At 41.5% G+C, this 18266-nt stretch overlaps 6 protein-coding genes across 6 annotated transcripts; 2 read left to right on the plus strand and 4 right to left on the minus strand.

Moving 5' to 3' along the window:
* Positions 1-9075: 9075 nt before the first annotated feature.
* On the minus strand, positions 9076-9950 carry EJ05DRAFT_486072 (uncharacterized protein; the record flags this gene model as incomplete). The annotated part of the gene is made up of 2 exons (XM_033745501.1): positions 9076-9695; positions 9746-9950. The coding sequence occupies 2 exons, from the start codon at positions 9948-9950 to the stop codon at positions 9076-9078; spliced, it is 825 nt and encodes a 274-aa protein (XP_033600454.1).
* A 461-nt stretch (positions 9951-10411) lies between these two features.
* Positions 10412-12054, plus strand: EJ05DRAFT_373959 (uncharacterized protein). Its single transcript, XM_033741174.1, has one exon. The coding sequence runs from the start codon at positions 10559-10561 to the stop codon at positions 11930-11932; it is 1374 nt and encodes a 457-aa protein (XP_033600455.1). The 5' UTR covers positions 10412-10558; the 3' UTR covers positions 11933-12054.
* A 983-nt stretch (positions 12055-13037) lies between these two features.
* Positions 13038-13709, plus strand: EJ05DRAFT_373932 (uncharacterized protein). Its single transcript, XM_033741172.1, has one exon. It carries the CDS (start codon positions 13187-13189, stop codon positions 13673-13675), a length of 489 nt encoding a protein of 162 aa, XP_033600456.1. The 5' UTR covers positions 13038-13186; the 3' UTR covers positions 13676-13709.
* Positions 13710-14785, minus strand: EJ05DRAFT_373944 (survival protein sure-likephosphatase/nucleotidase-like protein). The gene is made up of 2 exons (XM_033741173.1): positions 14507-14785; positions 13710-14453 (listed from the first exon to the last, which is right to left on the minus strand). The coding sequence occupies exons 1-2, from the start codon at positions 14676-14678 to the stop codon at positions 13744-13746; spliced, it is 882 nt and encodes a 293-aa protein (XP_033600457.1). The 5' UTR covers positions 14679-14785; the 3' UTR covers positions 13710-13743.
* Positions 14786-15292: 507 nt separating this feature from the next.
* EJ05DRAFT_500525 (uncharacterized protein) lies at positions 15293-16453 on the minus strand (the record flags this gene model as incomplete). Its single annotated transcript, XM_033747007.1, has 2 exons — positions 15293-15524; positions 15588-16453. The coding sequence occupies 2 exons, from the start codon at positions 16451-16453 to the stop codon at positions 15293-15295; spliced, it is 1098 nt and encodes a 365-aa protein (XP_033600458.1).
* A 156-nt stretch (positions 16454-16609) lies between these two features.
* EJ05DRAFT_500526 (uncharacterized protein) lies at positions 16610-17270 on the minus strand (the record flags this gene model as incomplete). Its single annotated transcript, XM_033747008.1, has 3 exons — positions 16610-16854; positions 16911-17059; positions 17107-17270. The coding sequence occupies 3 exons, from the start codon at positions 17268-17270 to the stop codon at positions 16610-16612; spliced, it is 558 nt and encodes a 185-aa protein (XP_033600459.1).
* Positions 17271-18266: the final 996 nt, after the last annotated feature.

The following is an 18266-nucleotide window of genomic DNA, read 5'->3' on the forward strand; positions in this document are numbered from 1 at the left end:
AGAAGTATAATTATAGTCTTATTATCCTTATTATCCTATACGTTCTTATATTAATCTATTCCTAGTCGTGGCTCTTTACTAAGGACTATCTAGTATAATTCTATATATTATAATATAATTATAAGAATAGGGTTATTGGATAGTAGTGTAGTTAGATAGAACAATAGGGTGTATTCTATTATAGAACGAATTACTACCGAACCCTTTCGGTAGGAATCCGAGAGTATATATATAAAGGGACGCCGATCTATCTAGCACGTAACTATTTACCGCCCTTTACGTTACCTCCTAACTCTATTAGCTAAGGTACGTGTAGGTCGGGTTCTATCTAAGGCTAAGTCCTAATAATTATCCCTTCCCTCTAGGAAGCTGCCCTTAGCGACCTAGATTATTATCTATCCCTATATCCCTATCCTAAGTCTTATAAGACCTTAGTCGTTCTCTACGCTTCATCTTAGATATTTACCGATATTCGCCGATCTAAGATTTATATAAGCGTTTTCCTAATAAACTAAATTTTATCTATCTTAACTTCTTATATAGGTAAGATTACCTAATTAGGCCTAGCGTATCACGTGATATAATTAGGTAAGCCCGGGTGCTACCTATATTAAAATCTTTTCTTAGAAATATTCCTTTCTTTAAAAAACTTCTTAACTCTTTATAGAGTTTTTTAGATTATTAGATATATTACCCAATCCTTATAGACATAGATTTATATAGATTTATTATAATTTAGTATGATTTACGTATTTTACTAATTTTCGTGCCGTCCTTAGCTAGTAATAATATAATTTATAATAATCCGTATAAATTAATAATAATCTTAATATAGTTTCCCGAAATCTTAATACTCTAAAGTAATTAGCGCGGAAATAGGCGTCTTCGAATAATCCCTATCTCGTATATATTACCGATATGTCGAAAGCTATTAATCTACCCTAACCTAGGCCGGGCTCTAATAATCTAGCTATATATTATTATAGTTATCGCTTTCCGTCGTATATTACTTACGGTAGTACTAAATCTATAATATATAGTACTTATATAACTAAGAAGCGTTATTACTTATAGGTATTTAAGTAAGTTCGAAGAACTTTACGTAGATTTACTTATATCGGTATAGATTACTACTAGGCCTCTAGTAACCCCTACTAATAAGGAGCGTAGTACTACTAATCGTAACGCCTTAGAGAAGGCTTTCTACGAGCTATATATCTAAGGTAAGGGTTACGCCTAGGAGTACGATTCTAATAAGATCCATAAGGATTTATCAGAATCTACTATAGCTATTATTACCACAATTACTAGGTAATATCGTTTTTCTTAAATTATTATAGATTCTTACTAATATATATTAATCTCTATAATAGTGCTAAAATCTCTACTACTTCGGACTTCTTTCTATATACTAGTAATATTAGAATTCCTAGAAAAGGTTCTAGTAAAAAGGCTAAGGTTCCTTCCTCGCGCGTGCTAAAGAGCCATAAATTTAGGGAAGATAGCTCTAATCTAGAAGTTTCTATACTAAAGGTATATGGTTCTATACCAATCGTTGAATCTTTTCGCTGATTTATATAATTCTTAGCGTGCCCGCGCCGGTCCGTCCCTCTCTATTCCGGGTCCCGCCGCTCTATAGGTTTCTATAGAGGAGTTTATAGCTATAAGGCGCGCTATATAGAATTTATAGCGTCAGAACGAAAGGCTAGAGACTTATATTATAAAGCTCTATACTATACTAAATAAGAACTAGCGGAAGGAATTAGATATAACCATCGCGGTAATTAGTACTTCTACTCCTACTCCGACTTAATTAGTTTAGATCTATACTAATTAGTACTAATATATCTCTTTTATCTAGCGTTTTTAGTTTTTCGGTTTTAATTTTAAAGCGATCTTACTTCTTCTAGATAGATTAGTGCGAGTTTATATAGATCTATATAGATCTTTATATTTTCTTTTAGCTTTCTTAATTTCATCTTTCTTTAATAATAACTTCTTTAATCTCTTTAGTAATCTATACTAATCTATACTAATCGGCACCGATTTTCGATGTCCATTTCTCTTAGTAAATTATTTTTCTAAGTCTCTTTTTTAGTTAAATTTTTAAAGTTCTAAGTTCGAACTTTCTAAGGAAGTTCCTTAATTCCTTAGAATGTTTTAAAGATCTATGTCTCTTTTACCTTCTTCCTTTTAGGCGGCCGTTCTCGGCGCTAAACTATACTAAAAAATATTAAATCGCCGTACTTTAGTATAATTCTCTACGATTCCGCGGCTTCCTTTGCTAATTACTACTTATATACTAATATCGCTACTTTACTAATATTTATTATAGGTTCCTAAGTATCTTTATTAGGATTATATCCTTTCTAACGAATTTTATATAGCTACATGCTATCTTCGGCGCGTTACTAGCTAAGTATCTACTTAACTTCGTAGATATCTATACCTTCTTACGTAACTACTTTATATAGTATCTATTCGGAACGATCCGGTAATAATAAGGCATGAAATAGCTCGAGAAGCGTAATATAGAATATATTATATATCTTTAACGTAGGAGGGAGTTATAACTCGTACGCCTAGTTATTAATTATATAAGTAATCTTATATAGACCTATTATTATATAGTTAAGCTTCTTCTTTAGTCTGATACTATAAATATTCTTACTATTTAGTAAAACTTTATCTCTAACATTAAAGATTATAGGTTTTCTACCCTTATTATAGTGCGATTTACTATAATTTATAGTATCTTATAGTAACTTTATAACGCTTCTTTACGTTTAGAATAGTTCTATAGTAATTTCTATTACTTTAACGTTAGGTTATTCTACTTTAAACTAAGTCCCTAAGAACTATATATTATGGTTCTAACCGAAGTTTACTTCGAACGGACTTACGTAGGTTAACGCATGTCGGCTATTATTATACGCGAATTCCGCGATATAGACTAACCTTACCTAGTTATTCTACTTATAGTTATAATATACGCGTAAATACGCCTCGACTATCTAATTCTACCGCTCTATCTATCTATCTATTTATAGATAGAACGTAGTACTAAGTTTCCGCTTGATTCCTAGCGTATAGTAGAAATCCTTCTAAAATTTAGACGTTATCTACGGACCTCTATCCGAAACTATACTATTTAGTATACTATAGAGCCGGACTACGTCACGGAGTAGTATATCTATAAGATCCGGTACTTAGATTATCTTTCTTATAGGGATATAGTATAATATCTTTATAAATCTATCTAGAACTATAAGTAAACTATTATAAATGTACCTAGAACACTTACTTAGGGGTAGATCTATAATAAAATCTATTAATAATTCCTTCCATGCCTCCTTTAGTATAGGTAATAGCCTTAATTCGCTATATAGTAAGTGTCTATATACTTTCGTATACTAGTAAACGTTATACATTTTTACGTAGTCTTTTATATATTTATAAAGACCCGGCTAGTCGTACGTCCTTCGGATTAAATCGACCGTCCTTATAATACTAAAGTACCCTACTAACGCGTAATCGTGCTATTCCCTTAAAATATTAATTTATAAGCCGCCTTCCGGCACGTAGAGTCGGCCTTAGAAGTAGATCGCGTCCAATTATCATTTCTACCTTAATAACCACAGCGGATCTATAGCGCTTCCTTTTATACTTATGACTTTCTTTACTAATATATCGGAATTCTAGGTAGATTTAATTAAGTCTTTAAGGGTTTTCTTAGTTTCTTAGACGTTTATTTAGATTACTTAATACCCGCTCTAATTCCCGCGGAGAATCGCCGAAAGTGTCCTAGCTTCTAGCATTCTATTAGATAACTAGTCTTATAGTATCTAAAGTATAGCATAGTCTAAATTACACCAACTATCTACATTATTCTATAACGATTTCTTATAATCTTCACGCCGCGATAGAGGATTAGCTTTATTCTCTCTTCTAGCTTTATATAAGATTTTAAAGTTAAATATTAATATCTACTTAGCCTAACGTACTTATCGGCGATTAAGAACCTTAGTCGATATAAAGTAACGTAGATTTATATGATCCGATAATAATTCGATCTAATATATAGAGCCTTCTAAATAATATTACTATTACTTAAAACTCTTAATAATTATAAGTAGTTCCTGGTCGTGTGTATAATAACGCGTCTCTATATCCGCTATTTTATAGAAAAAGAAAGCGACCGGGTGCTATTATACCTTATCTTTTATATCTTTATACGGTTAACTAATGATTCTAGTAATTACGAATTCTAACACGTTAGTTTTAATCTAAATATGCTTCTTAGAATCGAAATACCTAAGAATTAGCGTAGTTATAAAGTAATTCTTTAACGATCGGAACGCATCTCGCGCTTCCAGCGTTAACTATATCTTAACTAACTTAGCTTTACGCTATACTCGCCTATCTATAGGGATTTTACCGCCATTCTCTATAAGTTTATTAAGCGGCGCCGTAATTCGTAAGAAGTCTATAATGAATTTACGATAATAGTTTATAAAACCTATAAATATTCTAATTTAACGTATAGTAGTAGGTTCTAGCTATTCCATGATAGTCTTTACACGCTCCAGCTCCATTTTTAGGCCGCTATATATTATAATAAAGCCGAGAAACCCAACTTCTTATTAGTAAAACTCATATTTAGATAATTTTACGTAGAGTTTATACTATCTTAGACGATTTAGTACCGATTTCACGTGTCCTTTATAATTCTACATGCTATCGGAGTAAATTAGTATATTATTAAGATAAACTACGTAAATCACGTTAAGTAATCCTATGAGTATAGTATTAATATATCCTTAAAACGCTCCTAGCGTATTTATTAGCCCGAATGGCATAATAGTATACTTAAAATAACTATATCTAGTCCGAAATGCGGTTTTCTACTTATCTCTGCGATGAATTTAAAGCCGGTAATATATATCTTATAAATCTAGCTTCGTAAAGTACTTTACCTTCGTTAATTAGTCTAAAGATTTACTAACTAGCGGTAATAGATAACGATTCTTCTTAGTCACCGTATTTAGTACCTAATAGTTAACGCATAGACGTAAACTTCCGTCTTTCTTCTTTACGAAGAGAATAGGTACGCCGGCTAATAACGTACTATAACGTATCTAGCCTCTTTCGAGGTATTCTTTAATATATTTATAAAGAACTTCGAGTTCTAGTCTCGAAAGTAGGTAAAGTAGGCTATAAGGGACGTCTACTCCCTCTTCGAGCTCGATCTTTAGCTTATACGGCCCGTGATTAGGGAGAAGTAATATATCTTCTACCGAAAATACATCTATATACTACGAATATATGTCGGGTAGCGTGTCTTCGCCCTAATTATTACTATCGTCCTTATCTTTATTAATAATTAATAAGAACGTAAGATAGATTAGTAATAATCGGGTCCGCACGGCGAGGTTCTATGCCTCCTTACTAATAGTTATAACTTACTAGTATAATTTACCACGGTATTATCGGAACGTTAATGTCTCCTTCTAAAAATTAAGGATAGGGTTTAGGCGTCTAAGCTAAGGTATCCCTAGAATTATATTCTATTAGCTAATATTAGCCACGATGAATTTATTAGATATCTACTATTTTATTATCTTCGAGTCATGAACTTCGTAATTCGTTATAGCTTTACCTAAAGTTCTAACTTTATATCTATTAACTACAATAGTTCAGCTAACTTTACCGAGATCATACAATAATCTATACTCCTTTATAAGAATTAATAAAATATAGTTATCTTCTATACTAGTATCTACGAGGGCCTATATAGTTTTATTACTATTTACTATAGGTAATGATACTTTTAGTAATATTAGATCTTTACTCGCCGGAAGGCGCTATAGCTCCTCCTAAGTATATATAATTTAGCTAAGAATACGGTTAGGTCTCGTGTACTAGCCTATTCTTTTTTCGGATTCTTATAGTTAGGTAAAATATATCCTATTTCTCTATACTTATAGTAATGAAGTACGCTATAATTCTACTATTTTACGATAGGCGTTATATTTAAGCCTATGTCTTATCCTTTTCTACGTTAAGAAGTACCGCCTTAATTATTTTAGTATCCTCTTAACGCGTTTCTACCCCGATTTACACTCTTCTAGCGCTAATTATAGTAAGGTTACTCTTAATCGAACGTATTTAATCGACCTCGTTTCTAACCCGTATAGGGTTCGTTGGTTTTATCTAGAGAGCCGCGTTCCTTAAGAATATAGTAGTATTTATTAGCTTTCTTCTCTAATTCGTATAGATAGTTAAAACTTAATAATACTATTCCTAGTCTTTCGCGGATTAACGGAAGTAGTACTTTATAAAACTAGAATATATAAATATTTTCCTATAGCGTAGAGATATTATCCTATAGGTTTTAGAGGTATTATAGTAGTTAAGTAGGTGTCTAGTTCGGTCGTTATACCACGCTTCTTAACTTAGATAGTGCCTTTCTTTCACGTTCTCTATCCGTTCCGAGGGTGTTTAGTATAAATATAGCTAAATATTTCTAGGTTATCGTAGATAGTAGCTATACTTCCTTCTATCTATTCTATTAATCGCGGGATTATAAGTCTAGGTATCGTTCTCTAAATGAAATGCGTTATACTTTAGTAGAAAAGAGTAGAGGGTTATTAAGGAAGTACTTTTCGTAGTCTCTCTTCTAGTCTTTCTACTCCTTTTAGTTCTTCCCTATAAATATAGTTAGGTCTTTAGATTTTAGTATATCTAGGGAAGGAGTAGAGTAAATCGGTAACGAAGCGGCCGGGTATACGGTAGATTATCGTAACTCTAATGGTAGGTGAACTAATTCCGCCTGAATTAGTATAGGAAGTCGTCCACCTACTATCGTTCGGCGTAGTTCTTTAAGAGACTTCTTAAGTTCTCGTCTCTTTGCGAGGAGTTTCGCGCGTTCTACCTATTCTTTAAGAGTTTAAATCTCTTAAGCCTAATTCGCGACGTATTCCTAAAGTTCGGTAATAGTTTATTATAATACCTTGCGTAGCTCCGCCACGACTCGTTATCTAGCTTTATATTATTAGAAGTTACTTAGCGTATCTACTATTTCTTCGTCTAAAAGCTCTATGATTTAGTCTAATATTTCTACTTCTTAGTTAGAAACGGCTGGGATTAATACCGATTATAGAGGATCCCTATTATTTAATATAGTATTACTTATCTCTATAGTAGATCGTATCGATCTTCTCGGTTCTAGTTAGACTATCTTAACTATAGTACTATATAGGGAGTAATTCGAATATAAGAATAGGGTTATTAGATAGTAGTATAGTTAGATAGAATAATAGGGTGTATTCTATTATAGAACGAATTACTACCGAACCCTTTTAGTAGGAATCTAAGAGTATATATATAAAGGGACGCCGATCTATCTAGTATATAACTGTTTACCGCCCTTTACGTTACCTCCTAACCCTGTTAGCTAAGGTACGTGTAGGTCGGGTCCTATCTAAGGCTAAGTCCTAACAATAATAATCTATAAGGATTTCTACTTAGAAAAGTTATTACTATAAGAGATAAGCTTAGAGAGGACTAATAGATTAAGCTTAAAGTTAAAAGCTATCTAGTAAGGCGCTTACGGAGGGCTACGTAATTCTAGAAGGGTTTTAGATATAGTAGTATCTAATATATATATAGTAGGAGGAGTAGAAGTATATAAGGCTTATTTATTAGGCTTAGTAAATACGGGAAGTAGTAGGTATACTTTAAAAAGAACGGAGGATAGAATAAAGTCTATGAATAGCTGGATATAGATAGTATAGTAAGAATTATAATAGAAAAACGATAGATAATTAATATAGCGGAGCTATAGGGATTATAATCTATTAAAGTTCTAAAGAAGTTATATTATCTAAGTCCTTAAGTCTAAGAGAGACGACTTAAGTATTCTACGCTAATAGCTAGTGTGACAAATAAATGAGAGAGTAGTTCCTTCCACATAGATTACTAAGTACATAGTAAGTTTAGGGTAAGCCCATGACGCAAGGGACAATATGAGGGAAGTAGGTTGCGTTCAAACCGTAGATATTGGGCGTAGATGTGGGAGCCGGGGCTCGACAGCAATCGATTCAACTAAGAAGCGGTTGTGAACGTTGGCATTGAAGGAAGTGGGGAAGTATATCCATCCTTAAGGCATCTAAAACAACCCACACTAGAAAGGCTGGCAAGGCTAGTACTAGTGTAAGTCCTTATACCCACCATGAATGAACTTTGTGGCGCGTTAGATAAAGTGGCACAGCAAATAAATGGTAGAACGATATCTGTATATCCGTCGTTCTCCTAGAACCTAACACACCTAGCACTTGTACACACGTATTCTTACTTCATCTTCCTATTTTGAGCTCTTCTATATATTTTTTTATAGATGAGTATATAAGAATATCAAGAGTCGATATAATAGACAAATGGATATATCTTATGTCGTTTATAAGTCTATCTTATGTCTATAAAGTCTCTATTAAGAGATAGAAAAATTTTCAAAAAATCTTAGAAGTTCCTAGAACATAGCCTATGTGAAAAATATTTACTAAATTTTTCCGTATTATGGTACTCTATAAGTCTATATAAAATTATAATATGTGGACTCTTATAGAGAGGCATAGAAGTCCAAGAGACCTCTGAAATGGGGGTGGGCTGAGCACGCGTATGTGAAGAAAACAGCCAAAGAGTCAGATTGTATAGGAAGAACGACGAAAGGTTAAGGGCAACGACAGCTAGAGAGACCGTGGCAAGACATTGCTAATGTGCTTTGTGATTTCTTGGGATGCGACTCCTCGGACGTTTACTAGACGATATACATACTTATGTGCCGTAATCTTCTTTCAGCAGGCTTATGTCTGTATGCAAAGTCAGTCTAGGCCTGCGAGATAGACTTCGATATGCCTCGAATGTGGAACTGACGGTAGGCGTGCAAATATGTGTACGGGGTATCATTGTGTTTGTGTGTTATAGGTAGGGTAATTACATACTTTTCCATTGCTACATGTCCTGCTTTTTTGTTGAGAGCTATACGTATATCTAAACTCAGATCGCTTGTTGTCATCATTTCGTATTTAGTTCGAAGGGGCCCGCGTTTGCTCTCAATTCCACGGGTTGTCCGTTGATGTAACCTCCGGTAGGCGCTGTAGGCGTCAATACTGGTGACTTGGGCTGGTCGTGCTCGGCCGTTCTGGGTTGCCAATAGGTATTACCGCCGGAGTAGTGGTGGTACGCTTGAGCATGCATGGCTCGTTGTTTGTCTGTGTGTGCGCGGCGCGAGCACCAAAACGTAGCACCGATGATTGTCGCGATGGCTAGAGAGGCTCCGACTCCAATACCGACACCAATGCCTAATTGGACGCCTTTGTTGTAGACCGGACATGTGGAGCTTTCGGCTGGTGCTATGGTAGGGCAGCTACTAATGGCAGGGCAGCTACTATTATTGGTTGGGGTAGGGCTCTGGCTCTGAGACCCAGTAGGAACTGGTGACTCTACCACTGCACAGTCGGACGGAGCAGTGAAAAACTGAGTGTCTCTTTCCGAAGTTTCGCGATCCATCTGGCCGCTGTCAAACCATCCATAACTGGCTTGTTTGGCCATCTGAATATGGCAGGGAAAGGCCCATGCTGCAGTTACATTCAGAGTATGGGAGCCTTCTGCGGGCATATCAAGGAATTGAGCGACTAGAATACCGTTAGAAGCCTGGAATAAGCTCTTCTTAATAGAGAGTGACCTTGGTTGTTATCGCCACACCATAGGGTCATGACGTTCGGCTGGAAGCTTGAGATCCAGCTCAAGTTCACACGGTCCCCTTCTTGCAGGGCTGGCACCAAGCCGACCTTGGAAGGCCAATAGAAAACATCGAGATTTGTCCTGCCTAGGACTGGAAGTAGCAGATGAGAGGAGAATAGAACGAAGGACAAGAAGCACCTAAGCATGGCTGAGCGAGTGACTGTCGTGCAAGATACGAGGGCGGCAGCATCTTAATAACGTCTGGTCATCGTCCTGGCAATGTAACTCTGTAACTCTGGACAGTGGCTACATCCTGCAAGCTTGGGGCGCAGGCATCGTCTATTGTGTGGATAGACGCTGACCTTGCGGTTAAGAGAGAAGACTTCAGCGTTTGTTGTATCAGGACATGCACGGTATTCTATCTTGGGTAGGCAGACTGGGTTGTTTACTCAAATCTAGAGTAGCTCATTTATGTAGTGGCTAGACCGTAAGCAATATAGACTGGTGCGTTTGCTCACTACCGACGTAGTGATTGGACGTGTTGACGCCCGTTCATTCTAGGCATCAGGCACCTAAGGGCATCAGGACCCATAAACGGCCCGGGCTGCGGCGTAAACAGCAGCATTGTAGATAGGTTGATCTGTCAAGTGGAGTGAGGATGCGGGCGCTTCTAAGCGGCTGACCAGGAGAATCGAGTGGTCTAGGCGGTACTGCAGACCCACCGATAGCCGGTCACTCAAGTATCATCAATATCATCTCGTTCTTCTGCCCCCTTCCTCCAACCGCTCCTGTCCAGACGCAGATGTAAAACACCATGGTTCTTGCGAGACTCACATCGAAGCCGGCCTTACTCGTGCTACCTGTCTTGCTCTTGTTCATCATTGCCTACCACCTCTCGTCAAATCATCATTTCCCTACCCCTACCATACCTCAGCTCTCTGTCCCACGCCACTGCTCTCCAAACCTAGCCAGATTGCAACAGCTGAAGCTGTCCGCAGAGATAAACTACGGTCGCGCTGCTATAAACGTTCGTTATGCTGCCTCCACATCGCAACCCGAACAATTTCAGCTCCCGCTTCCTGAATTCAACAAGATGCGGGTGCATGAACATGTGGAGGGAAGTGAACCTCCTCAATGCCCAGAGCCTTTCATGCTAAGCTACGACACTCCGCCGCCGCCACCTGACCTCTCCCACATCATTTTTGGCGCCGCGACGACGATCGATCGATTGGAGGCCTCGTTCTATGATTTTGCTCATTGGATAAGTGGCACAAATGCTCTGCTCTATGCAATCCTTGAGCCAGCAGCCGCGCCCGATATCGAGCGTTTGAAAGAGAGAGCAAAGTCAATGGGATTCCGACTCACTGTGGAAGAATCAGAATTGGACTGGCATCGACGCTATTTCACCCTTACGCGGCGCTTCTATGAACATCACACGAGCACCACCAAGTGGGGTATAATAATTGACGACGATACCTTTTTCATCTCGCCTACCCGCCTATCATCTTTCCTGGCCTCCTTTGACCATACGCAAAAATATTACATCGGGGGTGTGACTGAAGACTTCGGACAGATTAAGAACTTTGGTATTTTTGGATATGGCGGTGCGTCGAACATCTTATCAATTCCATTATTGGCAGAGTTGAACGGTCTATACGACGTGTGTGTTAAGGAAGAGACTGGTGGAGACATCATGCTCGCTAGGTGCCTTTATGGGCACACCGGAACCAAGCTGACAATGGAACACCGATTACATCAATTCGACATGAACGGAGATCTTTCAGGAATTTACGAGTCCGGTCGCCGCCGGCCCCAAATGCTTTCAGTGCACCATTGGAAATCGTGGCATCAAGCAAATATGACCAACATGGCTGCGGTGTCATCAGTCTGCGGCGATGAATGTTTGCTTCAGCGCTTCAAGTTTGCCGATGGTTGGTGGTTAACCAATGGCTACTCCCTCGTTAAGTACAGCAAAGATCTCTCGCTAGACGATGTTACGATCGAACACACGTGGAGAGAGAATGGAGACTACTGGCACAGCTTCGATCCACTGCGGCCAAAAGACGAGGGAAAGACATCTTTGAGACTGGAGCTTGTGGAAAGGACGGAGAATAGTGTTTCTCAATTCTACGTGCAAAGGAAGGAGGGACTCGACCATGTATTTGAGATGGTCTGGACGACGACGTAAAACCACGAAACTAGCACTTACTGTTCTTTCTGCCTATTCATTGGTATAGATATCCCACGGAGATGCTTATCCACATTCAAGACGTCAAAACAAACCTCGTCTTACAACCGAATGCTTCGGTGAAAGGCATTGTGCACTATTTCTCGACTAAAGATTTGGACCACCCGCTCCCGTATTAGCCTTACCGGGCGGGAGACGCTGGACGTTCCACTAACTCTTCATATTTCTCCTTTTTACACTGTTACATGTTCGGGTGTTGTGCGAATTGCTTGTATTCTTGTGCCATCTATTATGCGATGGCAGCAACTTATAACGTTGGAAGCTTCAATGCTTCATACAGCGCAAGAAATCCTGAGAGGCCCCTCGAATCTTGTAGTTCGATATCTCGCTTCGAAAGTATCTGTAAGCAATACGCAAGCATAGAAGTCAGTCCTCTTCGCCGGCTTTACTCGTGATCTAAACACATGATACAACATCTCGTCAATGCGACAGACACTATTACCCGCCGCCAGGCTTGCAGGTCAGAATGCTAGCATATTACAGTCACATGATAGCTTTGCGTTGCATCCACATCCGCTTTTCCGGTTGAAATTATCGTTTATCATTTTCTGAAAAAAAAATAGACCAGCTTTCTGATAGTAACCGATTGGCTCTGACACCTAGGATCAACCCTCACCGCTGGCACTGCGGCGGGCAACCAAGCAAACAAGCAAACAAGCAAACAAACAAACCAAAAATATCGCAGAGGTCAAAAGGATACACCAAATCCAATCATCCATCTCGCCGTCTCCTCTCTGCGCCACAGCCACACACATGCCACCCACCAAATCACAGAAACAATACGGCAAATGCTCTCCACACAAGTCCTGAGTTCCCCGGCAAACACAGAGGGCCACAGCCACAGCCACAGCCACAGCCACAGCCACAGCCACAGCCACAGCCAGCCTTGTAGACAAACGAATTTCCACAAACGCACGCGCCATGCACAACGACGAACACACCGCCGCACGCGCTGTGCAATGAATACAATGCAGCACAGTCCATCGTCGTAAATGTAAAACGCAAAACGCGACACATCCCCCACGCACGAAGGGAGGGGTGAGGGGTGAGGGGTGAGGGGTAATCAACGAGTCCATGACGCGGGTTTTTTTTACCAAAAAAAAAAAAAAAAACCGTCAAGGGCCCATCCCTGCCCGAAAAAAAATTCAGATCACGTTGTAATCATGTACAAGAATCAAGGAGACAGCGAGCAGCATGTGCAACAGCAAGCTCTGCAACTCATGTGGCGACGCTGTAGTGTCCGGAAATGCACAAACAAGACGCTATTCTTTTTCGAGAAGAACTGCGTCTGTGTGTGTCCGTGTGTACATACCATGTGCGCCTACGGATATCCTGCTCTTACGTATAGATTGGGAAAAATCCCCAAAGCCGCCTTCCTCAAACCCCCCACACAGACAATCATGTTTCTGTATACAACCAGGCACTCCGATGGTTTGCGTGACTGGCAGTATGGGTCCAGTAATCATGAATGTAACTGTACAGTCGTCAAGCACACTTTGCATTGAAACAGCACAGTGTAGATTTCTCATTTCAGAGTCTCTGCAGCAAGACGAAAGTCGGAGGAAGGCGAACGAAGAGCCAAAATTTCAACGGAGGTCCGGGTTCGCTTGCTATGCTATTAGCTTTGAGTCGCACCCGACTAAGCTGGCTACCTGTCTATTGCCGGTTGGGGCGCGGAAGTAGTTCGTAAATGTTGGTTAAATTAAGGTATATCTGCTTATGGGATGTGATACCATTCCTTGTCTCGAAATCTAAGGCAAACAAGTCAACAAGCTCTTTAATTTCTCCAACACAATTTCCTGCCGACGAGCGTCCACTGTCGTCCTGTCCTTCGCATCTCCCGGGCTCACACTGACGAAACAGCCTTTGTCAAGAACCGTCTTCTCCCTCGGCAATCTTCCGTCGTTGTTACATGTCACGACGTCCTTGTTCCAAACCAAGCCGACATTGATCCTACTAAGCACGAACTTGAAATCACTGATATCATTGCACTTCTTGTTGACTTTCGGGAAATTAACATTCAAAAAAACGTTCTCTGGAAGATACGGGGCTCCTGACGCGATGACCGCATCTGTGAGGTTCATCGCCAGATCAGCGTAGATCTTGCTGTAAAGTGGCGTGGCGGCGTTGAATGCTGTTCGGTGTCCAGTGCTGCCACTGAATGCGATGGCCGGGATACCTTGCTTAACGGCTTCAATTGCTGCACCGATGGTTCCAGAGAAAGGAATCTGGAGTTCGATGTTGGTTCCAACATTTGGGCCTGTTACGGCGAGCTCAGGGGCGCCGCCGAGTTCACGAGGCGAGACGGTGGCGATACCGTATTTCATTGCCGTGACAGGATAGGAGTTAACGTAGTTCAGGCGCGAGTTATTTGGGTCTGCGCCGACGGGACCAGAGTTTGCAGGGCAGGAATTGAATTCGCAGGGTTTGATGCGAGGGGTCGGTGGTTTGTCAGACGAGCCTGCTGAATGTGAGCATACAGAGTTCAACGATCAAGGACGTGCAATGACATACTGCTTCCAGATTGGTTGTCAGCGGGACCTGACAGGACGACGCTGTGGCTCGCTGCGTTCAGTACTTCGTTGAAGACACGGATGTTCTTCTCAGCCCAGCCGTCATCATTAGATTGCACGATGCGAATTGCGCCAGCAGCGATGGGGAGGATGGCGATAATAATGGAGCGCATGGCGACAGAGCCTGGGAGCGAGAAGACGTCGGTGACTGAGGCTCAAGCGACAGAAGGCAAGGCTGGCGGCTGGCTGATTGATATGCGCGATATTCAACCTCTTAAATGAATGTTGATAGTGGATCTCTTAAGACAAAGCCAGATTTAGTCGCTACCCCGGACGGACGTGGGGTGGGAGTGGCTGGAAGCAATGCCCACGACCACGTTCCCGGAACTAGAGGGAAAGCGGCAGGTCGATCTGCCGTGAGCCATAATTTGCTGGTAACATATTCATGACAGGCCGTGAGAGGCTCCAGTGAGGATGATCTGCCTTTCGCTTAAAAAGCTTGCAATGTCGTTTGTGGGCCACTTGACGTCGAGAGCTTACACCCAGGCCGTTTCTAAAGAGATATGCCGAGACGCTATTGAAGCAAAGTTGGAGTGTCGAATGTCGGGGGCACAGATAGAGATCCGTGCGAGTTTTACCATCTTCGAGCAGGACTGTAGAATCATGCATCCCACGCGGAATATGTCATAGGAATGAGATCTGCCGACCGTCATTCGGTCTCTGGGTTACAAGTCTCTGCAGCAATGGGTGCATGAAGTCACGAAAGCACTCGGTGCATACACGTGCTTTATGGAAGTACTATGATGGTTCCATGAGGTTTCACTATCTTCTGCTGCGGATTTTCGGTTTTTTGTCTCTTTTGGAGAATCTCGTAGTGCGCTTTGGCGGTGTATTTTGAGGGCCATCCTCCGAAGATATCTTCTTTGGCAAAATCTTCTTTACCGCACCCATCTTTGGTGGGCCCCTCTTTGGTGGACCTTTCTTTGCAAATGTCCTCTCTGGCGCGGCCTTCCTCGTGCCTAGGCTGGCTTTAGCCTCTGGTTGTCGCTGGTTCTATGAGAAATCTGTGTTTCTCTGATAACCTCGCACTACGACGAGGTTGCTGAACAGCTTGTTCAACGGCTGGACTAGTGCCCCTGGCCTTCGTGGACTGAGTATTATTAACAACTTCTACCCCCACTCTGCCTTGCTCCAGAGATTCGACACGACTAGCAGTCGCGCGGGCCTTGCGACTTTTCCGAGAGACCTGCAGTTTCACCTCCGCACCTGGGCTAGCACGCTTCTTTGTGTGGGCTGTAGTTTGCGGCGACAACCTCATGGACATAATACCCTGTTGTTCAGCTTTCACAGAGGCTGGGACGTTTGAAGAAGAGGGTGCCACTACGATGGAAGCCGTGGCGCTTGCCACCTCCGCCTTGATAAGCGGGACCTGTTCCTGTATCCAATTTACTAGAGGCTGACGGTGTGCGTATCCTTTTATCATGTCGCAGAAATTCTGCGTTCTGATGAGGTATCTCTTGATGGCCTGTTCCCGAGTCTCGACACGTTCGAGCTCTCGGGTCACCATATCCAGCCTGTTGGACTTCCAAGTGCTTACCGTTGCAGACTGGTCGGATTTTGGTGCTACATTTGTCTCTGATGCTTGTATGGCTAGATCCACGGTCCGGCGCTTCGAGGCCAGTTCTTCTGACCGTGCGTGCCTACGTGACTCTGAAGACTCGAGTGAGTCGATAGTCTCGGAAAGGTAAAGAATATTGGAAGAGTCTAAATGGTGCCTCTCTTTGTCGAACAGCCTGAGTGTCTTAACTGAGGGCTTCAAAAAGCCAAGCTCCTTCTGCTCCCAACCCAAGCATCCAGACGAGGTGCTTAGCAGATCTTGCTTGTAGATATCCTGTATCAGATGTAAGGTCTCTTTCAGACATGCGGTACGCTGCAGATAGTCTTCCATGACGCGCGTGTAGTATTCAAAACGAATTATTGGCATCCTTAGGCCGTTCTATAAAATAAGGGAACTCCAGTTACGGCGTTGACTGAAAATGTTTAGTTCTCGTTTGGGGTCGACAACATCTTCTCGTACAAATTGCTGTTCTTTGCGGAATTGTTTTCAGTGATACAACTGCGTACGATATATGTCAATTGAGCTTGGCTGTCGGTAGTCGTAGAAGAATGCCAGTACTCCTTGGGTCGATTCGGCAGTTTGTATTTCGAAATCTAGATTCTCTATCGGAAAAATCGGACGACCACCATCTTTCAACAACTCATTGTATGCAATCTCCTCTTGGTTCAGGGCATACTGGCAGGGTGGTTCGTCGATGGTCGAACCGGTAGAAGCTGTTGATGAGAGCGAGGCTGCCTGTATAAAATTTGTAAGCAAGGTTTGAACGAGAGCTAGAGGAAGATATGACGGTTTGAAAACTTGCCTGAAGCAGCGCGTAAGTTGTGAGGAAGTCGAGATGAGGGTTCAACCGTTTCTAGTGATAAGAAACGAGCTGTGAGGTTCATCACATCGACCGGTTTCGTATTCAGCTTCTTGTTTAAGCGGGCTGATGCGGCCCTGAATGGAGGTCAGAGATGCATTGACTATAAGATCTATACACCCACAATAGTCGATCTTTAAACACAAGCGGAAACGGGAATAAGCTCTCAGGATCCCGGACGATGAACTCATGATGTACGCCCTGCGAGGTCGAGGCAAGATAGGTCTCGAGCTCATCATCTGTCAAAGCGAACACGTCGCGTGCGTAGAGCAGTTCGACTGCTGGCATGCTTTGGAGTAGGTCAGGATATCCGAAAGGTGTGCAGGTGGCCGAGAGAGTGCAGAGGCGAAAGCTGCATCGTGATGTAGACTGATGGAAGCGCTAGATTAGGCATGTTGATGTTCTAGGATTTGTTCGTTACAGACATAGATCTCGCCGGTCAGACAAAATCACGAAGACGACAAAGGCATCGTGAAAGCACGCAACTGGTTACAAGCATCCGCCGTTCACGTTGCAGCGACTAATTAATTATAGCGCTCTATTCAGATGTAGGCTAACGTACAGTTCCAGGAAAACTGAGACCAGTGGCGGTCCAGATCTCTCATTGGCCGGATCAAAGAAACTCAGTGGGGCTTGTTTGCCCGTTTTCCAGAAAATCTCACCGCTTGCGTAAAGCGGACTCGCGTCCGAAATCTTGTCATTTGTTTAGCCGTTGCCTTGTTCATAGTACTCAATCGGTCATGTTCACCCTATCATCTTGTCGTTCTCGGGACTTTTGCAAGCTCAGGTACCTTCTGCGTTAGAGTCGGGTATGATATAGGTAGTGCCTCATACTAAGCGCGTCAGTAGCCAGTCTCCTACCACCTGCCGCTGGAATCCTTATAAGACCGTGAGATGCAGCAATCAGGGCAGTGTTCAAGAAGCCCTGACATCTCAACAAGCCTCCTTCCTCTACCGGACTCCTTTCGGGGTAAAATGAAGATTTATACGACTAACAATAAATTTCCATTTGCAAGCAACGTATCTAGCATCGAACTCCCTCGATTACTACAGCAGACTTACGATGGGCGGGATCCTGTTCCGTCATGCAAGGTGTATTGGCTGGTTTGGGTTGATAGCCATAGGAGCTCTCTTACAACTGTATCATAGAGAAAGCCAATGTAGTCCCCCCAACTATGTCCTGGACACGTACTCGAGAGTCAGACAGTAACACCAGTCCCACCAACCATTGTTGTACTTTAGGGTGCTTCATATTCAGATTCACAGTCCATATCCTGCTGCTAG

This window comes from Pseudovirgaria hyperparasitica, assembly GCF_010093815.1.
Source record: "Pseudovirgaria hyperparasitica strain CBS 121739 unplaced genomic scaffold EJ05scaffold_8, whole genome shotgun sequence".
Lineage (NCBI taxonomy): Eukaryota > Fungi > Ascomycota > Dothideomycetes > Acrospermales > Acrospermaceae > Pseudovirgaria > Pseudovirgaria hyperparasitica.

What these genes read in the sequence shown, in the direction of transcription:
- EJ05DRAFT_373959 (XM_033741174.1), top strand. Translation starts at nt 10,559, where the DNA reads ATGGTTCTTGCGAGACTCACATCGAAGCCGGCCTTACTCGTGCTACCT.
- EJ05DRAFT_373932 (XM_033741172.1), top strand. Translation starts at nt 13,187, where the DNA reads ATGTGCAACAGCAAGCTCTGCAACTCATGTGGCGACGCTGTAGTGTCC.
- EJ05DRAFT_373944 (XM_033741173.1), bottom strand. Translation starts at nt 14,678, where the DNA reads ATGCGCTCCATTATTATCGCCATCCTCCCCATCGCTGCTGGCGCAATT. An exon ending in TGACAACCAATCTGGAAGCA is followed by an intron (nt 14,454 to 14,506) that starts GTATGTCATTGC and finishes CACATTCAGCAG; the next exon opens with GCTCGTCTGACAAACCACCG.